Source organism: Eptesicus fuscus, chromosome 13, assembly GCF_027574615.1.
Source record: "Eptesicus fuscus isolate TK198812 chromosome 13, DD_ASM_mEF_20220401, whole genome shotgun sequence".
NCBI lineage: Eukaryota > Metazoa > Chordata > Mammalia > Chiroptera > Vespertilionidae > Eptesicus > Eptesicus fuscus.
In genome coordinates, this window is record NC_072485.1 from 27,531,496 (window position 1) to 27,555,675 (window position 24,180).

General features: G+C 39.8%; 1 protein-coding gene across 1 annotated transcript in view; it reads left to right on the plus strand.

Annotated features, from left to right (window-relative positions):
• NOX4 (NADPH oxidase 4) overlaps positions 1-24,180 on the plus strand; it is a 163,895-nt gene that overhangs the window by 17,214 nt on the left and 122,501 nt on the right. The window contains exons 3-6 of the mRNA XM_008153612.3: positions 8,226-8,336; positions 9,923-10,007; positions 12,621-12,718; positions 16,092-16,119. Of these exons, the coding sequence (XP_008151834.1) occupies positions 8,226-8,336; positions 9,923-10,007; positions 12,621-12,718; positions 16,092-16,119 (322 nt within the window). The remainder of the gene's footprint in view (positions 1-8,225; positions 8,337-9,922; positions 10,008-12,620; positions 12,719-16,091; positions 16,120-24,180) is intronic.

Consider the following 24,180-nt stretch of genomic DNA (forward strand, 5'->3'; position numbering starts at 1 on the left):
TATGTACATACAATTGTCTCTTGGTATCTGTGGGGGTTTAGTTCAGGACCACTGAGGATACCAAAATCTGCAGATGCTCAAGTTCCTTGGTTAGCCCTCCATATCTGTGGATGCAAAACCCACGGTACAGAGGGCCAACTCTATGGAGAAAAACATGGTATACATAGGATTTGGTACTGTCTGCAGGCTTAGACATCCACAGAGGGTCTTGGGATGTATCTCCTGTAGATAACGGGGACTACTGTATGTGTGCATCATGAAGTTTAGGTAAATTGTCTGTACCTAATGATCCATTCAGTCATTTGGAATGAATTGACCTTTTGCACTCGGATGTCAAGTGTGACTCGACACGGTTAGCATCAGTAGCAGCTCGAGAAAAAAACAAGCGAGTGCAAAGGGTTAAAATGTTTTTTTTTTTTTTTATCTCATGAAGAGACATTCATGAACTTTTGGATATACCCCAAGAGCTGAATTGGTAGTTTATTTTGGGATTAAAAAAAAAAAAGAAATAATTACTCCAGTTATTATTAACTGCTTTCTGGTTGTTCATTACATGTTATTCATTACTGGTTTTATATGAAACCTTATCAAAATAGCTAGGTAATCCACTTTTGAAAAAGTCCTTCATTGAAATGTCATTTTTTAATTCTTAAGTGCAATCTTGTTCTCATGGAATGCCCATTATATTCTAAATTATTCAAATGGGTGTTGCTCAGTTTCATAGAGTAAATCCCATTCTCCAGAATGGTGGGAGGTAGGGAAGTGGAAGCAGAGTTGCTATCCTGGGCAATATGGTATGATGGGGAGAGCAGGTCTTGAGTTCTGATCCTAGATATGAGCTAGATAGGTCTCTAAATAGTCGTCACTTTTTAGTTCTGATTCTTTTTTTTCCTTAGTTTTCAAAATGAGGGCATTGAAGGATCATGTCATAGGCTCATTCATTAATTCATTCGCTTATCATACGTTTTTGAATACCTACCAGCTACTAGAACTTTCTTTGAATTCTTTAGATACATTTGAGTGGAATAAAGCTCAGCTTCCATAGCTACAACTATAGCATCACCCTTTAGAGCTGAGGATGGGAACAATACTGGAAAGAGTGATGTGCAGGAAGCCATGCCAGAAGAGCAATTAAATTCTGGAACTAGGTCTGGTTTGTGGATCACCAGGGACTAGGGTGATGATAATAGCTTCAGTTGATTTGTTACTATATACCAGGCATGCACTAAGTACCATATAAGCTCATCCTATATAATAAAAGCCTAATATGCAAATCGATCGAACTGTGGAATGACTGGTCACTATGATGTGCAAACGTTCAATGCAAGAGCTTCCCCCAGCCTGCAGGCCCTGGCCAGTGAGTGGGTGGCACCAGGCCAGCCAAGGCGGGTGCCAGCGGGGGCCCCCCGATCACCCTGCAGAGGGAGACAACTGGCGGTAGCAGTGGGGGGTGGGGCCGGCAAGTGGGTGGTGTCAGGCCAGCCAAGGTGGGTGCCAGTAAGGGTCCCCTGGTCACCCCGCCAGTCACCCCACAGATTAGCCCTGACCGCTGGCCAGGTCTATGGACCCTACCTGTGCACGAATTTTGTGCACCAGGCCTCTAGTTTAATATAAAAACACTTTGGTGTGGATGCAGTGTCATCTTTTTTTTTTTTATAGATGAGGAAAAAAATGGGCAAGAAAATCACCTAAGGCCACATAGCTAGTAAAGGTGAGTCAAACTCAAATTTGTCTAATGTCAAAATATAAAGAGTGATTGCTAAGCCTGGTTGTACCTCTGGAGGGCTCTGCTCCAGATCTCAGGAATCAGAATTTCAGGAAGTACAGCAGAGGTATGTTTATCTTTACACAGTCCATCAATTGATTTCAGTGTACAGTCAGATTAGGGAAATCTTGGGTAAAGATTTGCCTAAAATTATAGGTAAAGGTGCTTGTGGGGTAAAAGTATGAGAAACTGAATGAGTAAGAAAGTGTTGGAGTTTGGAAAGAACTCCAAACAAGGTGTCTGCATTCACATCTCTGTTTGAGGGAGTGAAGTGCTATTAGGGAAATGATGAAGAGCATGCAGGGAGGCCTGGTTCCAGCCCTTGCTTCTTTATAAACTAGGGATGTAAGTGGAGGCAAAAAGAAGGTTGGACTGGTGACTTGTAAGTCCTCATGAAAGAGCCACAGTTCTGTGATTATAAAATAGGTAAGAATTAGGTATTGTGTAGGCTTCATTTGGATTGAATAAATATATTTTCTTGGGGGAAAAAGAGTCTAAAAATTGACCTTAATGAGTACAAATTTACATAATTTTAGACAAACATGAAATACCAAATCAGAATATAAAAAATATTTTATAAACAAACCTCTATGGTACTTTTTATCCTTATTTTTTCCCTGGAAGTGATTAATTATTGACTTACTAAGAGATATCTAGAAAAAATGACTAATTATTAAAGTTTACTATTAATACTGCTCTGGCCTTTTCAAATCCCTTTAAATAATAATTATGTATTGGTATTTGCATGTAGAATGTCATATTATATTTTCTCCAATTGTTGAGAAAATGCCCAGTTGAAAGAAAAATGTTCACTTAAAAGTTAATTTGCCAGAAAAGGTACTTTGCAACTTCTCTCTAGAGTAAACTATCTCAGTAGGATTTTGTTACATTTTAATAGCTTTGTCAAGAACTTGGATGAGAATGTAGAAAATGTGATTGTAAAATTTTCAGCTAAGGGAAATTAATAAGAAAATACATCAGAATATAGGATTCATAACAAATCCTATATAATAAAAGGGTAATATGCAAATTGACCAAATGGCAGAACGACCAGTCACTATAATGTGCACTGACCACCAGGGGGCAAATGCTCAATGCAGGAGCTGCCCCCTGGTGGTCAGTGCACTTCCACAGGAGGAGCGCTGCTCAGCCAGAAGCCGGACTCATGACTGGCAAGTGCGGTGGTGGTGGCGGGAGCCTCTCCCTTCTCCGGGGCAGCACTATGATGCCCGACTGCTGACTTAGGCCAGCTCCCCATGGGCCTAAACCAGCAGTTGGATATCCCCCGAGGGCTCCCAGACTGCAAGAGGGCGCAGGCCAGACTGAGGGACCTCCCACCGCAGTGCACAAATGTTGTGGACCAGGCCTCTATTCTATAATAATAAAAGGGTAATATGCTAATTAGACCGCACATCCTTCTGGATGTCATTCCTGGATGAAGCCAGGGCCAGAGTGAAACCCGTGTCCTGAGTGCCTGCCAGCAGCCAGAGGGAAGCCACCTAGGTCCTGGGTGCTTGCTGGTAGCTGGAGTAGGGAAGCCCGGGTCCTGGGTGACAGAGGGAAGCCGGTGCTGGCAGCCCGAGGAGGGAAGGGGCAGGAGGGTTAGTGAGGGATGACCAAAGGACTGAACAAGCAGGCTGCGTGGGGCGACCAGGTTGGCAGGGGGGTTAGTGAGGGACGACCAAACGATTGAACAGCAGGCTGTGAGGGGCGACCAGGCAGTCAGGCAGGTGAGCGATTAGGAGCCAGCGGTCCAGGATTGTGAGAGGGATGTCCGACTGGATCCCCAGGATCGGGCCTCAACCGGCAGTTGGACATCCCCCGAGTGGTCCCGGATTGGAGAGGGTGCAGGCTGGGCTGAGGGTACCCCTCCTCCCTGCACGAATTTCGTGCACCAGGCCTCTATTATAATAAAATGGGCTAAAGCTAATAAGTTCTTGCATTTATGTGTGCTCTCTCATACCTCCATTTTTTTCCTATAGGATAGAGGAGGTTATTGCTTAGTAATATTTCCTGTGAGAAAATCTATATGTTGCAAACTCAAGATGAGCCATTATGTGACAGTTACCCCAGACTGAATAAGCAGACCATGTCCTTAGTGAGGGAAATGATGATCTTCAGTGCTGCTGTGTCCATTTAGTCTGCGTAGAGCATGTAGTGTCTTGGGAAAGGACACTGAGATGATAAGGGAGTCTTAAAATTGTCAAGAAATTTATAAGCACCCAATTTGTTTAGCATAAATAAAACAAAATTGGGCTAGGAAATCATTCCACTTTTCTCTTCAATGTTTGAATGTCTGTCTTGGGAATATCTAGAGTAACCTAGTGAGTGGAAGTTACAGGGGCAGATTTCGTCTAAGTGTAGGAAAACAAAATAGAAGATTTGACCGTGGGATAAGCTGCTGTCTCTGGGAAAATGCAACCTTCAGTCAGGGTTGTGGGTAGACACTGGGTGGATAGTGGGATGTGGGCTAGGCTGTTTTGTGTGTGTGTGTTGTGTGTGTGTGTGTGTGTGTGTGTGTGTGTGTGTTTCTCCAACTTTATAAGTATATTTTAGTGAATCAGTTAGCAAAAATAAATTTAGTAAAATATTTAGTCAAAACTGAACCCCCCCTTTTTTAATATCAGACTTAGATATAATCGCCATAAAATGTAGTCCATGTCTCAAACAAGGACTTTTGTGGTGATTACACAAGGTAATATAATTGCCAAAATTACTTACTTCCAATTGGTTCTCCACACTTCATTCAGAGTAATGATTACCAAATACTAGTCTCTTCATACCACCTCCCTGCTTAAGGCACAGTCACTCTGCATTCATTTTAGGATAAAGCTACCCATTCTTAACGTGGCCCACAAAGTCCAGCAAGGTCTACCGCTACCTGCTTCTCCAGTTTTCTGTTGTATCACCCTCCATTTCCAATTCAAACATGTCGGCCTTCTAGTAATTTCTCAAGTGTACACAATGCTCCCATTTGCTACACATCAGTTGTCATGCTGTTGTTTTTTCTGCATGGATGGCCTTCTTATTCCTAGATGACGCCTGCTGTCACCCTCCAGGCCTCAGTTCATTTTTAACTTAAGCAAGGAAGTGTTTCTAACCTTCCTACTGAGATCTCATGTCCCGTCACACATGCTCATACTCTGTATTTCTCATTCACAGCATTGACCACTGTTACAATTTACATTTGATTATGCACTATTTGATTCAATATCTGTTTTTCCTGCTAAAATATAAGCATCCAAAGGCATTTTCTGTTCTTAGTTCACTGTTGAACCCCTGGTACCTTGCAATATGTGCAAATCACACTGAATGTGTTGAGTGAGTAATGTAAGTGGAACACTTCCTATAAAGTACTGAAGAGAACATTTAGAGAAAGAATGGGATATGGTGACCCTAAGGCGATAAATTCATTTTATATAGTGCTTGCATTTTTAAAGACTTTTTTTCACAAAAGTCCTAAGAGCTAAATATATCACATTATATTAACTTTACAGATAAAGACATTTTATCTTTGTCAACTTTACAGATTAGGGTAGTTAACCAGATCAAGACTCATAGTTATTAAATGGAAAATTTAAGAGAAGAAACCATGAGTTTGAGATTTTTAGGAAAATAACCAACCACTTGATATACCCAGGTGTTATATTTATCACTTGCTTCAAATGGCATAGTGTCTTACAATTTTTTTTTTAATAGGACTGTCTTAGTTTGGGCAGCTATAACCAAATACCATAGACTGAGTAGCTTACACAACAAACATTAATTTTTCACGGTTCTGGAGGCTGGGGAGTTCAAGATCAAGGTACCAGCAGATTCACTGTCGGGTGAGGGATCTTTTCTTGGTTTGCAGACAGCCATCTTCTTGCTGTGTCTTCCCATGGAGAAGAGGGAGGAGAGCTCTGGTCTCTTCCTCCTCTTTGCGGGCATTAATCATAACATGGGTTCTACCTTCATGATCTTATCTAACCCTAACTACCTCCCAAAGGCTCTACCTCCACATGCCATTGCATTAGGTTTCCACATGTGAATTTTGGGATACAAACATTCCGTCGATAGCAAGAACTAAGCTATGTTTTATTAATATCTATCTAAATTATAATCATAGTTTTAAAAATTACATATGGTATTCTCCATTATATTTTAGAGACCTTGACAGGTAGGATTTTAAATGTGAAAGTAACACTGCCATCTAGTGACAACTAACCTGAATGAAATTTGAAAACTAGACTAGCTGGTTAAGGTCCCAAGGAATGGTGAAGCAAGTTATTCCCACAGAGTGGGAAGGGCACATAACTTAGGCAGTCATTTCTTTTCAGAAACCATTTGAGGCAGCTTATTCTTAAGGAGGTCATGAATGAATAATAAACAAAGCAGATGCCCTGGTTTGTAGAATGTTACCCAGGTAGTAAGCCGATGATTGTGCCACTTGACTTTGATCTGTCTCCATTTTCCTCACTTTCACCACAGCTTCTGAATGAGGGAATTTGTACTCTGATAACCTAACAAAATGTCTTCATCTTAGTTTAAAGAGCTAAGCACATTCAAGAACAAACATAGATGAGGAAATGAGTCCTTGGTAAAATTTCTGGTTAGATCTTACAGCATCTAAAGGAAGAAGTGGAATGCCAAAATAAACTTCATCTATCCCAAGGGAACACTTAGAGCCACTTTGAATTAAATTGCTGAGTGATTTAATGTAAACAACATAATAAAACACTCCAGACACACAAAAATAGTTAGAAAATGAAGTATAAGAATTTTCTTTAACACATTGAACCACAAAGGAAATTTGGATAACTTATTTATATCTCTTAAGTCCTAAATTTAATATGGTAGATTTTTAGCTGATGTATTTTAAATGAATTATTGTCCTGATACATTAATATTGCCAGCAAAAATATTATCTAAAATTCCTTGAGTTAAAAAATTTTTTTATGTACAGAAGCCAGATCAAAAGATATAAAAATTAATCTATTTCTCTGGAGGCCTAAATAACAAAAACCCATCACTTTCAAAGGATAATTATATTTCTGACTAAGGTGAGAAAATTATATTTAACATTTTTAAAGATAGTCTGTAGAGGATTATTCTATTTGTCCAGTTACTGGTACACGTAATGAACAGTCTCCCTAAGGTGTTCTGACTTATGGTGTAGAAATAGCCTAACTGGAAATATTAAATTTTTTATATAAGTCAATGAAAATTATTGGTTTTCTGACACTACTTATTACCTGGTTTCCCCTTCAGGAATAATATTTCATATACTGACAATAAAGAATGTGTAACAGACTTGCTATTTTGCCAAGAGTTAAGTTGGGAATCTCAGGGCACAAACCATTTTAAGATAAGAAAAACATCTGAGTTGCACTTATTTCTTAGCCAATATCCTTAAAATAATAATTTTATGTTTATTTCTGGACAAGTGTACAGATATGATCTCGTCTCTTGTTTTCATGTGATAAACTGTTCATATGAAGAATGTGGGTAGTACCAGACAATAGCAGATGACAATCTAGCAAGAACTGGATTAAAATTAGTTGCCAAAAAGTATTGCATCAATACCAAAGGGGGGACAGATTTTTTTTTGGAAAAGTGTGTTGTGCAATGTGGTTTTGATTAGCTTTGCATGAGACACAGCTGATCTAGGACCTCTCCTAATTTTGGGTCAGGGTCAAACTCTAGAGTTGTGCTGACGATGAAACCTGAAAGATGGGTAGTTAGTAAGGTAAAGAGCTTACAAGCAGGTGGTGGTGTGGAAGGGGGCTGCGTGGAGGCTCAGAGTATTCTAGAGAGAATATGTCAACTGCAATTGGAAAAAAAAAACCTTAAATATATATAGAAAACATAAACATAAAGCTTGGTTTGAAGTTCTTGGTATCTAATCGATGAACAAAGGATTCAACACTGCAATAGTGTGGAAGTGAAGAATATACGAGGCTCTCTAGGGCCATGGTCGGCAAACTGCGGCTCGCGAGCCACATGCAGCTCTTTGGCCCCTTGAGTGTGGCTCTTCCACAAAATACCACAGCCCGGGCAAGTCTATTTTGAAGAAGTGGCATTAGAAGAAGTTTAAGTTTAAAAATTTTGACTCTCAAAAGAAATTTCAATCGTTGTACTGTTGATATTTGGCTCTGTTGACTAATGAGTTTGCCGACCACTGCTCTAGTGCTCTTGGTACCAGAACAGCATGGTGGGGCAGAACAAGAAATTGACTTTGTGCTGGAAGAATGTACTCAGGCGAGAATAACAGTAGTAGAAATGAGAGGTCTAGCTTTTATGGCAATGCAGAGCAGAAGAAACCAGTTTCTCTTGGGGTTTTGGTGAGGGGAAAGTGGGAGGTTATTCAACACTCTTGGCATTTACCACAATCCTTAAAGGGAGCAGGGTGAGGTCTGCAGCATGTTTGCAGTTTACCTGTGCCTTTGGCTGTGTTTTTACCTTGGCTTTATTTGTTCAGCTAGGATTGTGTCTAAGCAGAGCCTCCGCATCTGTTCTTAACCTCAACTGCAGCCTCATCCTGTTACCCATGTGCCGGACACTCCTGGCTTACCTTCGAGGATCCCAGAAGGTAAGAAACATAGAATTCTAGTCACAGATTGCAGCATACAAATCCAGTGCAGCAGCAGCAGGTTAGTCCTGCTTAGTTCTCCTGGTCTGATTTTCTACTAGAGCCATTGCTTCAAGAATGACAGGAAAGACCATGTCACCTGCCAAGATCATTAGTGAACTATTCCAGAAAACAACACTAAAGGCAGAGGGTCATCGAAAAAGTTACTAATAGTGGCATTAAGTGCTATGCTAAGTACTTCACATATATAACTGTGAAGTTTCACAGTGATTCTGTAATCAGACATTGCAGATGCAGAAGCGGAGGAATAGAGGGTTTAAGTAACTTGAAGATCATGAGACTAATGAAAGGCAGAGCTAAGATCAGTCCTCATTCTGAGCTCTTTCCACAGTACTCTGCCTCACCGCGATCCTGTTTTTCATTTAGTTCAGTCCCCAGGAGCACACTCAAGCCCTGTGGCTTTTGAGCAATGCATAGAATGAGTATTAGTGTTGGTGGCAATTTATCTCTTAAAGTACATACCTGTTTTGAGCCACATAATAGGCTTACACAATGTCTTGATTAAATAGTGGTGTCATGTGTGGATATTTAGTGTTGTAAAATGAAGGATTTAAGAGAACAGACAAGCACTTTGAAATCCTTTTTGTCAATTATCCTTGTGTGAGTGTGTGGTGTATGCTGTGGTTATTCCTTTCTTCTCTAAGGTGGTAAGACACTGCTGCATAGATACTGATATTTTAAAAGGAGTTGTTAATGTGAAGTCACTTTGCTGTCCTTTGAACTTTATATGACTGGATTTACTACAGTAAAACTTCTCAACCTTTCCATGTGATTACATTTGGAAACTCTACTTTCGTGGAAATAACTCTTGGTTGCCTACCATTGTAAAATGCTGGGTTGTGATCTCTGCGGCTGACTTTTGGCTTGGCATGAAGAAAAAGGAGATAAATGGTAGGAGAAGACAATTGCCCAACTAAGACTCTCAGTATTTAATGTCTTAAAGAATTGTCCCTGAGTGTGAAACATAGTTATTCAAAGATGCTTGACATTTTACTTTTCTTAAGATCAAACAGGCATTTAAAACCATAAATGAAATTGCTTTCTTTAAAAAAATAATCTTTCTTTATTTTTACTGCAAAAGGAAATCATATATATCTATAGTGAAATTCAAAAATTCCAGAAATATCCGAAGTAATCAGTGAAGGTTTCCCCTAGCATTTCTCTGCCAGGACAACTGCTGATTACAATTTGGGGTAAATACCTACGGATAAGTTAATATAGAATGCTACTAATTTTAAACAATATAGGATTTTATGTTTTATAACTCTTACCTTAACAATAAATCTTGCACATTTCTCCATATCAATAATAAGTCTGCTCACATTCTGTTTAATGGTTTGAGTGTTCCCTTGATTAGATATATCATAATTTGTCTCACTGATTTTTAACTTGATATTAAGCTTTTTAATAATTACTTCTGTCATGTTTCTAAAACATTGATATTATAAAAATGCTGCAGTGAAAAGCTTTGTACACATACGTTATTCACTGCATCGTTTTTACAATAGCAAATGGTTGTCATTTAGGTTCCAAGCAGGAGAACCAGAAGATTGTTGGATAAAAGCAGAACATTCCATATCATCTGTGGTGTTACTATCTGTATTTTCTCAGGTGAGGAAACCAAAAGCTGTTAAATATTATGTTATAATCATATTTTATAAATGGTATTTTTATTATTCTATAAATTATTTACTGTCACAAACTCGTGATTTTCTTATGCAGCTTAATTTTCTCTTCCATGTTTTTAAAGAAGGTTGTCTATTGGTGCTACAAAAAATACGTGTGTCTTATGCTAAGTTTGACCTCCAAGCTGGTAATGATTGTTTCCTAGAGGTAAATAATTTAATTTAAAAAGATTGAAAGAAGCAAACTAAAAGTTTTTAAGCTCTAAAAGTAATGATATGATAGGAGGGTAACTGCATCAAAATTGGATTGCAAAATGTAAATTCATTGAATATGACACCACCCCAAATTATATTTGATAAATATTTCTTTAAAAATGATACTTACTTAGAGGAGCATATTTCAAAAATTTGTGGAAATTCGTCCTGCTCAATTCTAAGTTAAAATATAAAGTGAGAAACTTTTGTTTTTTAAAAATCATTTTAAAATAAATTTTTATCCTGAGTATTTATATAATACTTTAAATACTTTGGAGCAGAAAGTAATAAATATATGATTAAGTGCATAGACTCTGGAGATGGATTATGTAGGGTTTATCTCCAGCTGCCCTTCTGGCTGGAGAACATGCATATGAAGTTCTTAGGGTAGAATTTGTTATGATAGTTTACAGTCTGAGGGGTAATTATTTCAGTGGCATAGCCCCTGACATTTTCATCTGGTTGTTATTTGTAGAATAGATCTATTTTGGTGCTAGTGACCTTTGGTCTGGATAGTTATGTAAGGCAATTTTGAACCAGGAGTCTTTGGATACAGCTATTACCAAGATATATTAGACTTTAAGCTTTTTAATAATTACCAAGCATTTCTTTACTTTCTCATTCCTGAACATCTGTCTTCCCATTGGTAGTCGCCCCCTTTGGAGGTGAAAGATGGAGAGAGGCTCCGGGATGGGATTAGAACTCCGATACAGCCAAGTCTAGGGATGGAGTATGCATCAGGAAGAGATGAGGGCCGAGGGTGTGATAAGGGTTAGGGATGGATTAGAGCTAGGGAGGGGGATCATGAAACACTGGCACATTCATAGCTTCATTTGTTCTCAACTGTACTTGTATTCAAATATTTGGTTCAGTTGCAGAATAACCACAACTGAGGTGGTGTAGAGTATTGCCATGAATGAGCATGTTTCCCAGGGGGTCTGCATTCTGCCCCTGGCTAGTGGTCTGACCTTAGCTAAATTACCTTTCTAATCTTAGTTTTCTTATCTGTAAAACAGGGATGATTCTACTTACCTCACTGTTTTATTGTTAAAACTAGAAGCCCGATGCATGAAGATTTGTGCTAGAATGGACTTTCCTTTCCCTGGCTGCTGGTACCACATTTCCACTCTGGCCCAGCCCCTTTCCGCTCCGGCCCCGCCTTCCCATGCTGCCCAGAGGCCCTGAGAGACCAGGGGGTGGGACAGAACACCCCCGTCACTTGGTGCCTGTGTATGCAAATTAACCGCCATCTTTGTTGGGTTAATTTGCATATCACTCCTGATTGGCTGGTGGCATAGTGGAGGTATGGTCAATTTACATGTTTGTCTATTATTAGGTAAGATTACATGGAAAATCTATACAAAGTGCCTGGCATAGCTTTCTCCCTGCTGACTAAAATTAGAAGCTTTGAATTCTTTTGACCTAAAAGGCCTTATAAAGAAGGTGAATGTATCTCATACAGCTACCACCTAGAACTTTTATTTAGGAGAATTCAGAAAGAATGGCTATTCCTCAAAGGAAGCCTTTATGTTTTTGACCATTAAGTATGTAGTTAACATATAAATCTTTAATTTTAAATAAAGGGAATTGTTTTACTATTAATTTCTGAAATGCTAAAGCTATAGGTGATAGTTTTGCTTAAATAATGTTTTATACCTGTGCCAAAGTTGAGTCTCACTTAAATGTTCTTTGTTTTATTTATTTGAAACTTTGTCATTGCTTGTTAATTAATCCACTTTAGTTCCCTGGTCACCTTTTTGTTGCTGTTGTTAATCCTCACTCGAGGATATTTTTCCATTGATTTTCAGAAAGAGTGAGTCCCAGATTGGTGAGGGTGCAGGCTGGGCTGAGGGACACCCCCCCACACACCCCCGCATGAATTTCGTGCACTGGACCTCTAGTATATATATATATATATATATATATATATATATATATATAGATAGATAGATAGATAGATAGATATAGATATAGATATAGATATAGATATAGATATAGATATAGATATAGATATAGATATAGATATAGATATAGATATAGATATAGATATAGATATAGATATATATAGATAGATAGATACATAATATATATAATCTTGACTTACAAAGGTTCTTTTATTTTAGCCTTTGAAAATTCAGTTTCTTTACTTGATTTTTAATATTGAAACTGTCTGTAATTAAGATTGCTTGTGTCTTTAAAACTCCCCTTTTAAATTTAAAATTTTATTGCTCATGAAGCTGTCAAAGTTTGATCCTGTATTTACTTAGAGGAAAGAGCTGACTCCTCTTCATAGAACATACCTGAAAATCAACCCCACTGACTTGTGCCTGGTGCAATTCTGTAGGTGTGCACGTGGCTGCCCACCTGGTGAATGTCCTCAGTTTCTCAGAGAACTACCGTGAGGATTTCCTTGAACTGAATGTAGCAAGATACCGAGACGAGGTGGGTGGTGTTTGTCTCCTCATTTTTCTTCCACTCGTCATGAGATGACTGATGAGGGTATGCCATTTTCACAGAAAATTTGTACCTTACTGCTTCTTTTGAGTGCTCTTAAATGCAGTTGTCAACTTGAGTTTTATTCCTTTTCCATTGGAAATATAGGTAATTACTGTTTCACAGTCTCTTCTGCTGGAAATGGGAGTTGGGCGAGTGTCTGCTTTTTATGATGTGCAGTGTTCAGATGGTTGCCACTCAGGCCTGCCTTCTGCCTCCCAACAGCTTTTGTCTAATTCCTGTCATGCAGCGGAGACTGTCCACAGTGCCATTCCAGGGTAACAATCCTTAACTCAGAAACTATGCTTGGGGGAAACAGGGCAGAAAAACAGGTTGATCATTTGAGGGTCCTGGATAATCAGGACATTATTGAGTTTTAATGATTCATTCATTTGTTTTGTTTTTTAATCCTCGAAACAGGTTGACCTTGAGCTGAATTCTGTAGCAGGCAATACCTGTCTTAGGGGTGCCTTTCTCCATGTGCAGCTGCCCATGAAATGAAATTATGTGTGGGAGGGGCCAGGCCACAGCCTGATGAGCAGCATATGCACAGCCCTGGTTGGATCTCTGTTGCTCAGTACTTTCATCCTGTCCTCAGGCTGCCCTTGCTTCATGCCAAGACGGCATTAAAGCCCCACAGCTCCGTTTTCCATTTGACAGAACCCTACCTGTTCTGCTAAGTCTGGTAGTGACTTAATGAGTTATTCTCCTCTCACTCTGTTTTCTCTTCCACATAGCACCAGTTTTAGCTAGATTAATACCGCTCATATGTTTGACCTCCCTCCCAAAACAAAACAAAAAAATAGCAAACATAGAAACAAATCTCAAAACCCAAATCGCAAGCAGCCTTTGATAAATCCTTTGACTATAATAGTGTTTTTGAAGCCACCAGTATGATTTAATTGATCTGGTTTGGGGTCAGGCATTGTTATTTTTTCAAAATATATTTTTTATTGATTTTCAGAGAGGAAGAGAGAGGGAGAGAGAGAAAGATAGAAACATCAATAATGAGTGAGAAGCATTGATTGGCTGCCTCTTGCATGCCCCCTACTGGGGATTGAGCCTGGGCATGTACCTTGATCTCCTGGTTCATAGTTCAACGCTCAACCACTGAGCCACACCAGCCAGACAGGCATTGTTATTTTTAAAGAGTGATTGTAGTGTGCAAGAACCACTGAAAAGTCCAGTTTTATAGCAGGACAATGGAAGCTCTTCCATGTAATGATTTCAGATTAGAGCCACCACTTCCCCATTTACCACTGCATCCATCCATCCCTCTATCCCCTGCAATTTCCCGTTTTAGCTTTGCCTTCTTTGCTTCTCTCTTTTGTTTTATAATTCATATGTCTTTAATAACTATACTGCTTATATTATTTTAAAAATGTAATATAATTTTGTTTAATATTTCAATACTTGTAGTCATTAAATTTATTTTTTATTTTAAAAGGGATATATGCTCAGTGTAAAATACTTTAAAACTCCCAAGTACATGAAAAGTAAAAGTTTTTCCTCCCAAAATAGCCACATTTAATAATTTTATGTTTTCTCTTAAGATATTTTAAATGGTATTTTATGACCCAGATTTCTCAGCAATTTACTTGTTTCCATAAATGTATGTAATGTGGCTTGCTATATCACAAATATATCTTATTCCCTTCTTATTAACAGGCTATTATATCTTTTTAGCCTTTTCCTTATTCACAGATTTTTAGGTTGATTTCTAGTTTTTCTTATGACCCACTCACCAATAATTTTTTTTTTTTTGGTACATTACTGCTAGGCATTTTCATAGAAGTAGCATTTGGTTTCAAAAGCATACTCATTTTTAATTTTTAATGGACATTGCCAAATTTCCTTTCAAAAAGGCTTCACCAGTTGACACACTTCTACCAAGTTTATCAGAATGCTTATTTCTACACCTCACTTTAAAAAAAAAAAAAACATTTTGCCAAACTGATGGATGAAAAAAGGTAACTAATTTTTAAAATTTATATTTCCCCTTTCTTTAGTTCCTTCCTTCCATTGTCCCTTTTTATCTCCCTTTCCTCTTTTTTTAAAATAAATATTTTTGAGTACCTTGTAGATAAAGGCAATGTGTGCTAGATAAAGATGAAAAATACAAACACATATGTTGCATGAATATACAGATATATTCTTCTATGAATTATCTCTGAAAAGGATGGGTTTGTGCCCTTCACCTATTCTTCTTGCCTTGTGCTTCCACTCTGCCTCCTCCAGGTCTTCAGTGACCCATACTTGAACTTGTGATGGTGGCAAATTCTTGGCCTAGTTGAATCTGCTTCATCTTGTCATCTGTGAAACCATCTCTTACTCTCACATTCCATCTTTCTTCTGTGGCCATATTAATTGTCCCATCTTCTGAGTTTCCATAGCTATTTATCCCACTTCATTCAGCTCATCTTCTATTTATAGCAGTTTTTTAAACACTAGGTTGCTCTATGTTACACTTTAGCCAGGTGTAGAAGTCAGTTGACCTAAGCTGGATGAGGAGCTATTCCTAAGCCTGTGATCCGTACTCAGTTCCCCTGAAATTGTATCATACAAAGCCTTCCTACTTTGTGTATACCTGGCCTGATCCCAGACTCAGTGGAAGCATAGGACAAAATTCACAAGTTGAGCAGTATCAAGCACCATTAGACTGAAAAAAATAAATCCACAAATTTACTGGGGATTAATCTAAGTTTCCCAGAAGATAGAAAAGCAGTTGACTAAGATTCATTACACCATGAGATAAGTAGTTTAAATAAAACACAATATTAATGTTTTATATTTCTGAGTAACGGGAATCTTTTTATCCTCACTACCTTTTACGATGTTTGAAACATAAATTCTCAATTAGTAGTCTTTGCACTGAATTTACAGTGTACAACCCTTCCTGGATGTTTTATCACTTTTGATTACCACTGTCTTGACACACTGTAGGGGTAGTTTGGTAATCATGGTATTAATGTTTCCACATTAGAGCCAAAAATATTGAGTTTCAATTTGGTCAAAGAGTGGACTTCAGACCACAGCCCCTGGCTTTTAATTAGCCATCAAGAAGAAAGCTTAAGCCTTCTCATTCCTCATCCTCTCATTTCTCAACTCAGAGATGGATAGACTTCTCTGAGTTGAATTTATACTTGTTATAATCTCATTTAGCATCATGAAACCATTACGAAACTTGAGTCTTATTTCCATTGGGAGAATAGTATTTTAAATACTTAATACATGGATCTTATACCCAGCCCAATTCCTTATAGAATTTGATATTACCAGTGTTTTATCTTTCAGTCAAATATTTTTCCCCCCTTTTTCTCAGGATCCTAGAAAACTTCTCTTCACAAGTGGTAAGTTGTTATTCATTGCTCTTTCTTAAAATTCAGGAAAATTTTTGAAAATAAGCATCATCAAATTGTATGGCAGTTAGATGTATGTTAAAATATAACATATAGATGTTTGCATATCAGAACAAATATTAGGAGGAGTTCAAGCATAAAGTTGCAATGACAACAGAGGGACAAGGCAAATAGTTGGGGTTAGAATGAAGAACAAGAATAAGCAAATACATTTGTTTTTCATATGTTTTCCCAATGAAAGCAATATAATGCCATATGCTTATTGAGGACCTGCTTTGTGCACACTGCTGTGGCAAGTACTGTTGGAGATAATACATGTGGAATAGGTTCCTGGCCTCAAGTTGCTGGAAAGGAACACCAAGCACTCTGAGCATCATTGTAGTTCTGATAATTCAGTAATTTAGTAGGGTATTTTATAACCTTAAAACCCATAAAACAGAGGAGAAACAGTCATTAAAATCAGTTATTTTTCTTGTAATGTGTCCCCTTTTTTATTTGTAATTTACTTTTTCTTCTCAAGCATATTGTCCATGAAATCTCAGTCTAGACTGTTAATTTGTTATTCAAACCACATATGAATATCCAAAAATTTTGTTGTGATATTAGTAAAATTCATTCCAAAATTCTTCTCTTTTCAACCTTACATTTGTACCAATGAAAGGAGAAAACTGTATTTTGGAGGATTTTTAGCACATATTTCAGGGATTAGGACTTGTGGGTAATGGAGATAGTGTATCATAAAGGCTTGGCTATAACATCCTACTAAGGATCAGAGTTGTGTATGGAACTGAGGCATGACCCTGTCAAATGCATTGTTTTTCTTTTCAATAATTTTATGATGAAAAAGAACAAGAAATCAGGTGCTTCCCCATCCATGTCACAATTATATGGATGTTTAGATTTATAAAATACTAGAGGCCTGGTGCAGGTGTTTGTGCACATGTGGGGTCTGGCCCACCCGCTCTGATGGGAGCCCATTGGGCTGGTGGGGGCAAGGAGGGGTCGCAGGTGGTTGGAGGCTGGCCCTGCCCCTGATTGGGGTGTTGGGGGCCGATCGGGGGCCAGGCCAGCCGGGGGCGGGTGGATGGGGGGGGGCGATCAGGGCCCAGATCAGGCTGGTTGGCTGCTGCAGTGTGCGTCATAGCCACCGGTTGTTCCAGTCATTCTGGTCGTTCCACCATTCCGATTGCTGGTCTTTTATATATATAGACTAGAGGCCTGGTGCACAAAATTTGTGCACGGGGTGGCAGGAGGAATCCGCCTCAGCCCAGCCTGCACCCTCTCCAATCAAGGACCCCTTGGGGGAGGTCCGACTGCCAGTTTAGGCCCCATTCACAGGGCAGCAACAGTTAGACATCCCTCTTGCAATCTGGGACTGCTGGCTCCTAACTGTTTGCCTGCCTGCTGGCATAATCGCTATCTAACTGCTCCCCTGATGGCCCCCAATTGTCCTGCTCTGCTGGCCTGATGGCCCCCAACTGCCTTGCCCTGCTGGCCTGATGGCCCCCAACTGCCTTGCCCTGCTGGCCTGATGGCCCCCAACTGCCCTCCCCTGCCCACCTGATTGCCCCTAACCACCTCTGCCTCAGCCCCCACCACTGTGGCTTTGTCTGGAAGGAAGTTAGATGTCCAGAAGATGTCCAGTCACCTAGTCTAAGTAGCATATTACCCTTTTATTAGTATGGATGGTTACTGAGCAGTCCATTCTGGGGAACATGGGGAAGTGGCCTTATGACTCAGAGACCAGGGACTCGACAGGAAGCTGGGAGGTCTGGTCTCACTCAGCAGAGGATGGGCCTGGGATCATGGGTAAGGCCTGGACTGTGTTTAGCTCCGAGGAGCCTCACTTCTCCAGGCACCACTTGCTCAGTGGCCTCCCACACACACCCTGACATGTGTTCAAACACGCAACCTTTCAATGTACAGGACGAAGCTCCAACCAATGAAGCCACCTGGCCAGGGAAGTTATTCTTAGCTTTTATTTTATTTTTATTTTTTACTCTTTTTTATTAAATCTTTATTGTTGAAATGTTTACATAGGTCCCCTTTCCCCCCATTAATCTTTTCCAGCCTATAACCCCCTCTAAGCCCTCACCACCCCATTCTCTGTGTCCAGGGATGATGCATATATGTATGCAGACCATTGGTTGATCTCTTCCCACTCACCCACCATCCCCCGCCTTCCCCGCTGAGGTTCCACAGTCTATTCATGCATCTGTGTCTCTTTTTGTTCATCAGTGTATTTGGCTCATTAGGTGTTAAAAGTGCTCTGGTTGTGATCACTTGGGTTTTCTAAAGATGCAGTCATATCACGTACAAATCTTTTTTCTTTTTCCAAATTTACTTGTGGACACATTGGGAATATAGACACCAGAAACAGAAGTCTGTGAATAAGTTGGGAATAGGATGCTTTTTCTTTCGTTACGTTGTGTATGTGATCCTGTGCTCCCACCGTGTTGAGAACACTGAGTACTCTGGCTGCAGGGAAGCTCTCATTGGCAACTCATCCACATAGAGCCATAGCCTCCCTCTCCATCAGCCGTAGCTCCCAGGACAGACGCATGCACCCCTCAGCAGAGGTGGGGGCACTTGGCCACCTCCCTGCAGGCTTGCCCCCTATCATCACCCGGTTGGGGCCCACCTTCTGCATATCACCCTCTTGTTCCTACTCCCAGGCCATTCCATGCACTTCCTCTCAACCAGCCCCCTCTCTCCTCCCGTCATGTCTGGAGCCCCAGGTGCTGTCCCTGCGAGGTCTGTGACACTCCCTACCAAACCATTTCATCTCATTCTTTCATGGTGTCCAGTGTTTTTTCTGCCTTGTTAACTTGGTTTGAATCTGAACTGAAATGGCTCCATCTTCTATTCCATTTGTGTCCTTTCCACACCTAAGTTAATGCCGTGTCCTTAGTATGTGGCTATGAGATGTCTCTATGACTGAGATAGAAAACCTTTCATGTTTCTCTTTCCTTTTCTTTCATCTCAGGATAACTGAGTTCTGTGGTTTGTGTGGGACCGAAGGCTCTGGGAATTCAATGCTGAGCCCTCTGAACTCATTTTATTCTTTATTGTATCATTTAATTCCTGGGGTTGAATTAAACATGAAAATAGAAGAAAATATACCCTTAGATATACAATCTGAGTTATTACCCGGAGATTTCTGCGGGAGCTGACACTGAGTTATGAGACCCATGTGTTTATTGGTCAGTTTCCTCACCTATGGAATGAAGGTTGAACCTGCCCCTCGGATCCTTTGGAGGTTGGATATGATGCATCAGAGGGATTAACTGGTGGCTCGGAGAGTAAGATCAGAAGTCAACAGACACTTGTTTCCTTTACCTGGACAGAGTTAGAAAAACACAACTCTTTATCATAACACCTGGAAGGGCTATGCCTGTGGGAGGAGGTGCAGGGAACCGGGGCTTCCCCCTTGCTTCTGCCCCGCCCTCCCTCCCTCCATCCCTGCACTGGCCCAGCCGCCATCAGGGAACCACCCATCTCTCAGGAAGGAGCATGTGCAGTTTCTTGCAGACACTGAAGCAGCTGGGGAGTAGGGAGGTGGTGGTTTTTTCCCCCTGAGGAGGCGCTGAAGTCCTTGTTGAAGTCTCTGCTCTGGAGCCTCTCACAGCTGTGAGTCCTCGTCCAGGAAGGCTGTGTAGTGGAGGCTCCACGTGCCTTTCAGAAGAATGTCAGCTGGGGCAGGGTGCAGGAGGTCTGCCTTGCGCCCGCTCGCCAATCCCCAGTCCTGCTTCGATGCCACCCAGCCCGGTTCCCTGTGGCTCTCCATTGGCCATCCAGCCTGATGGGAGCCTGTGGGCCAGGGGTGGGGGAAGTGGAAGGGAGGGACCAAGAGGTGCTCCATCCACTTCCTGATTACCAGTAGGCCTTTCTTGTCATAATGACCCTAGGCTTTTGGCCTGGAGCCAGCGCGGACACCCAGCTACCCACCTCCAGGTCTGTGGCAGCCTCCCTCAGCGGCCGCGGAGGGGCGGGACTCCCGCCCCTCTCAACGGCCAGATAGGCCACCCCGAGTCCCGCCCCCCAGCCTCCCACCACCCAATCGTGGATGTAGAGGAGTGATGGTAATTTACATATTACTCTATTATTAGATAGCATATTTTGTCTCTGGCTTATGATATTTGCCCCTTGCAAAGTATTTCACCTTTTTCTTTTTAGGAATGCAATTTAGTTTTGTTTACAACTTTGCTCATTGAAACATAATTTTATTTAAGTCCTAAGAATTAGATGAGAAATGGAGGGGAGAAAAAGCAGAAAAATAAAACCTTATGTATGAATCAATGTATTTTTTGGTTCATATGGAATAATGTAAAATAAATAAATAAAAACTTTGTTTTGATATTATTTTCTGCAGCACACAGCATAGTTGAAGCCTTGGAACATTTGAAATGTTTTAAAAAGTTTAGTTCACAAAGATATAAAAATGTTCTTATATGATAAAGATGTTACATTAAGACACTTAGTATAATTAATACGTCTATATAAACAGGTGATCTTTCCACCTATGCATGAAACCCCATCACCTCTGCTCTTTCCCAGAGATTTTCATGAGTGATATTGGATTAAGTAGAGATGATACTTAAAAACACAAATTTCCTGGCTCCATCCTAGAGAGTCTGTTGGACTGGGACTTGGCAATGTGCTTTATTAATCTTCCTATTGACCTTGGGAGCTTCTGTTTTACCCTGATGGAGCATCTCAACAGACCTCTTGAGCATAACTTCTCACTGTCACCTATATTTGCCAATTCTCTTAGCTTACTGTCTTTTTATTACCTGATCAACGCCTACTCAATCTTTAAGTCTCAGCTGCCTTGCACAAATTCCTCCCGAATTCCACTAGGCAGAGCTGGCCTTTTCTTGGTCTGGGTTTCTAAAGATACATAGTAAAAATATTATGTTGTCAAATAATTTATTTCCTTACATATGACTGTCTTTTCCACTTGAACATGAGCTTTTTCAGGGTGGGACAGTGCTGTCTCAAGGGCATGCAAGGACCCAGGCAAATATTTTTGTGGAGTTTCTGTCAGTGCAAAACACATGCATCACCCAAAATCAGCATGTCAGCATCATTTGGTGTCTCAGTCCACATCATTTAGTGAAAGCTAGCCATCCACTTCCCAGGGGTTCAGCTTGGAATGAGGGTGGGATCCCCCTAAGCATGAGTCTAGAGCTCCTTGGGCATCTGATTGACCCCACTGAATAGTAGCAGGGAAGAGAACAAGGCAGAATCTAAGGATAGTAATGGGATAAGTGGCATTGCTTTCTACAAATAGGCTTAATCTAGTTTTGTTTTACTAATACATCTCTGTCTAAAACTGTTTTATAGCTATCTTTGAATTTTGTCAGGCATAGCGCCTAGAAAAAATTTAGTTCCTGATGAAGAACTGCATACATGCTTTTAGCTGTTCTAGTGATAAATTTTTTTATTGATTGACATGTTTCTTGGATTTTAATTTGTTTAATGTTACATAGTCTTTTCTCTCTCTGTCTTTAAAACTTTTCAATGTAACCTAGGTCTGAGAAATTAAGGTTATTTTATAGAAAATAAAGGCAGTGCAAGTGACACAAAATATGGTATAGTTAGACTCACTAAATAAAAAAATGTTTAAAATATTCTAATTAAGAATTTAAGAAATAAAATAAATGTAAAAGATTAGATTACTCAAACACTCACTTAAAAATACTACCTATCACCAAATTTGGTAAATGCACAATATGCAATTTCTATTAGAAAAACCCTCATAAACAAATACAATTATGGTTCCAGCTGGAAAGAACAGGATAATAAATACAAGATGGTATATTGCTGACCACATCTGGGTATGAATGAAAATGATCTCTTAGTTTCTTCTAGAAATGGCAGTATAGTGAAATAATTCATTTAAAGGCTACAAATTAATGGATCTAATATGCATAGATAAAAAGCACTAAGAATAAACATTCATGCATGTCTTTTACCAAGGAAACAAGTATAGGTTTTGCTCCATAAGTTGAAGGACTCAAAGAGTTCACAGTGTACTTCCACTTTGGCAAGTAACTTTGCCCAGTGAAGTTATACTAACCCAGTAATTTCCAGCCTGTGCTTCCTGACTGTTGGACTATGTGTAGGAATAGAGGCTAATATTCTCAGCTTTAGCTAAGCTGTCATTTCAGGCTAGGTTACCTCAAAAACACATAATGCTTAGCTCTCTTTTAGCACAAAATGCCCTAGTTGCAATTACCTGTATGACTCGTCTCCCAGACTAGAATGGGATCTCTTGTAGAGAAGGATTCATTTTTTCTCTGGTACACTATAGATGCCCAGAAAATATTCACTGAAAGAATAAAAGCCACTTGTTTAACTCTACTATTTGATGCATAGGCCTTCTCTACAATATCCTAGATAATTTTTTTGCCAGACTCTATTTGTTTAATTCCAGTGACCAAAAAAATCATAATTTCTTAAGATATCACCCCACTCCTTCTTTTGGATCACTCTAATTGCAATATTTTTTTTTTCTTGCTAGCTATAAGTAAGTTTTTCTTCTTCATTGACCTGAAGTAAATTTTACTTTGTAAATTATAAACTCTGGTCTTTTTATACTTCCGGGAGATAGAAAAAAAGATGAATTTTTTGCATAAAAAAGATAACTTCATAAGTCTGAGAGAACATTAAAAAGCATTGAATTGATTCTCCCTAGTTTACAGATGAGATTCAGTGAGATCACAGTTTGGCCTAAGGGACAGTAACAGGGTCCTGATGCCAGAATAAACATACCATCGTTCAAGTTGTCTGGGGTTTCTAGTTCATCTTTAAATGACTGAGGTCAACTGTTTTACCCTCTCTAAGTCTTTTGGATATATTTTTCATCTTCTGTTGTAAAAGGAGTTCTCTAGTTAAATGTTTGAGGAAATATCTGTTCAAATTTAAACTGGTTTCTTGACTTGAGCACTTCTCAGAAACTTTAATACACTAATGTGCCCTGTGACTTCTCAAGGAATGGTTTTAAAATCCTTAAGTAATATATATTAATATCCCAAAGAATTAATGTTCCAATAATACACTTTGGAAATTATGCCTCTATTTTAAACACACTCAGTTTTTTTCAGGTATCCTCTTCATGAAGTGGTTTTCAACATTCCATAATTAATCTTGACATGTTTAGAACCACATAGGAAATCTTGTATGTAGACACAGCAGACATTAATGAATATCTGGAATAATAAAATAATAAATCACTGGAAAGGCCTTCAGCTACAGATTTCACATTATGGAGCCACCTGGGATTCTATCATTTATTTATTCATTTGGTCAAATAAGGATCTATTTTAATTACTTGAAGCTAGAAAGACCTCTTTTTTCTTAAAATTTATTGAGTTATAATTGAAGTACATTAAATTATACATATGTAAATTATGCTACTTTATTGGTTTTGACATATGTTTACACTTGTAAAACCATGACCAAAATTAAGGGAACAAACATATCTATTATTCTAAAAAGTTTTTGTACCCCTTTATAATGTATCCTACCCTCTATCCATCCTAACAACTAATCTGCTTTCTATCTCTAAAGAATGGTTTGAATTTTCTCAAATCCTATCTAGTAAAGAGGTAATATGCAAGTTGACCATCACTCCAACACAGAAGATGGCCGCCCCCATGTGGTCAAAGATGGTCAGCCCCATGTGGACACAAGATGGCCACCACAAGATGGCCAGCAGGGGAGGGCAGTTGGTGGGGGGGACCAGGCCTGCAGAGGAGGGCAGTTGGGGGGGACCAGGCCTGCAAGGGAGGGAAGATGGGAGGGACCAGGCCTGCAGGGGAGGGCAGTTGGGGGGAACCAGGCCTGCAAGCGAGGGCAGTTGGGGGCAATTGGGCTGGCAGGGGAGGGCAGTTTGGGGGGACCAGGCCTGCAAGAGATGGCAGTTGGGAGGGACTAGACCTGCAGGGGAGGGCAGTTGGGGGGGACCATGCCTGCAGGGGAGGGCAGTTAGTGGGAGGACCAGGCCTGCAAGGGAGGGCAGTTGGGGATGATCGGGCTGGCAGGGGA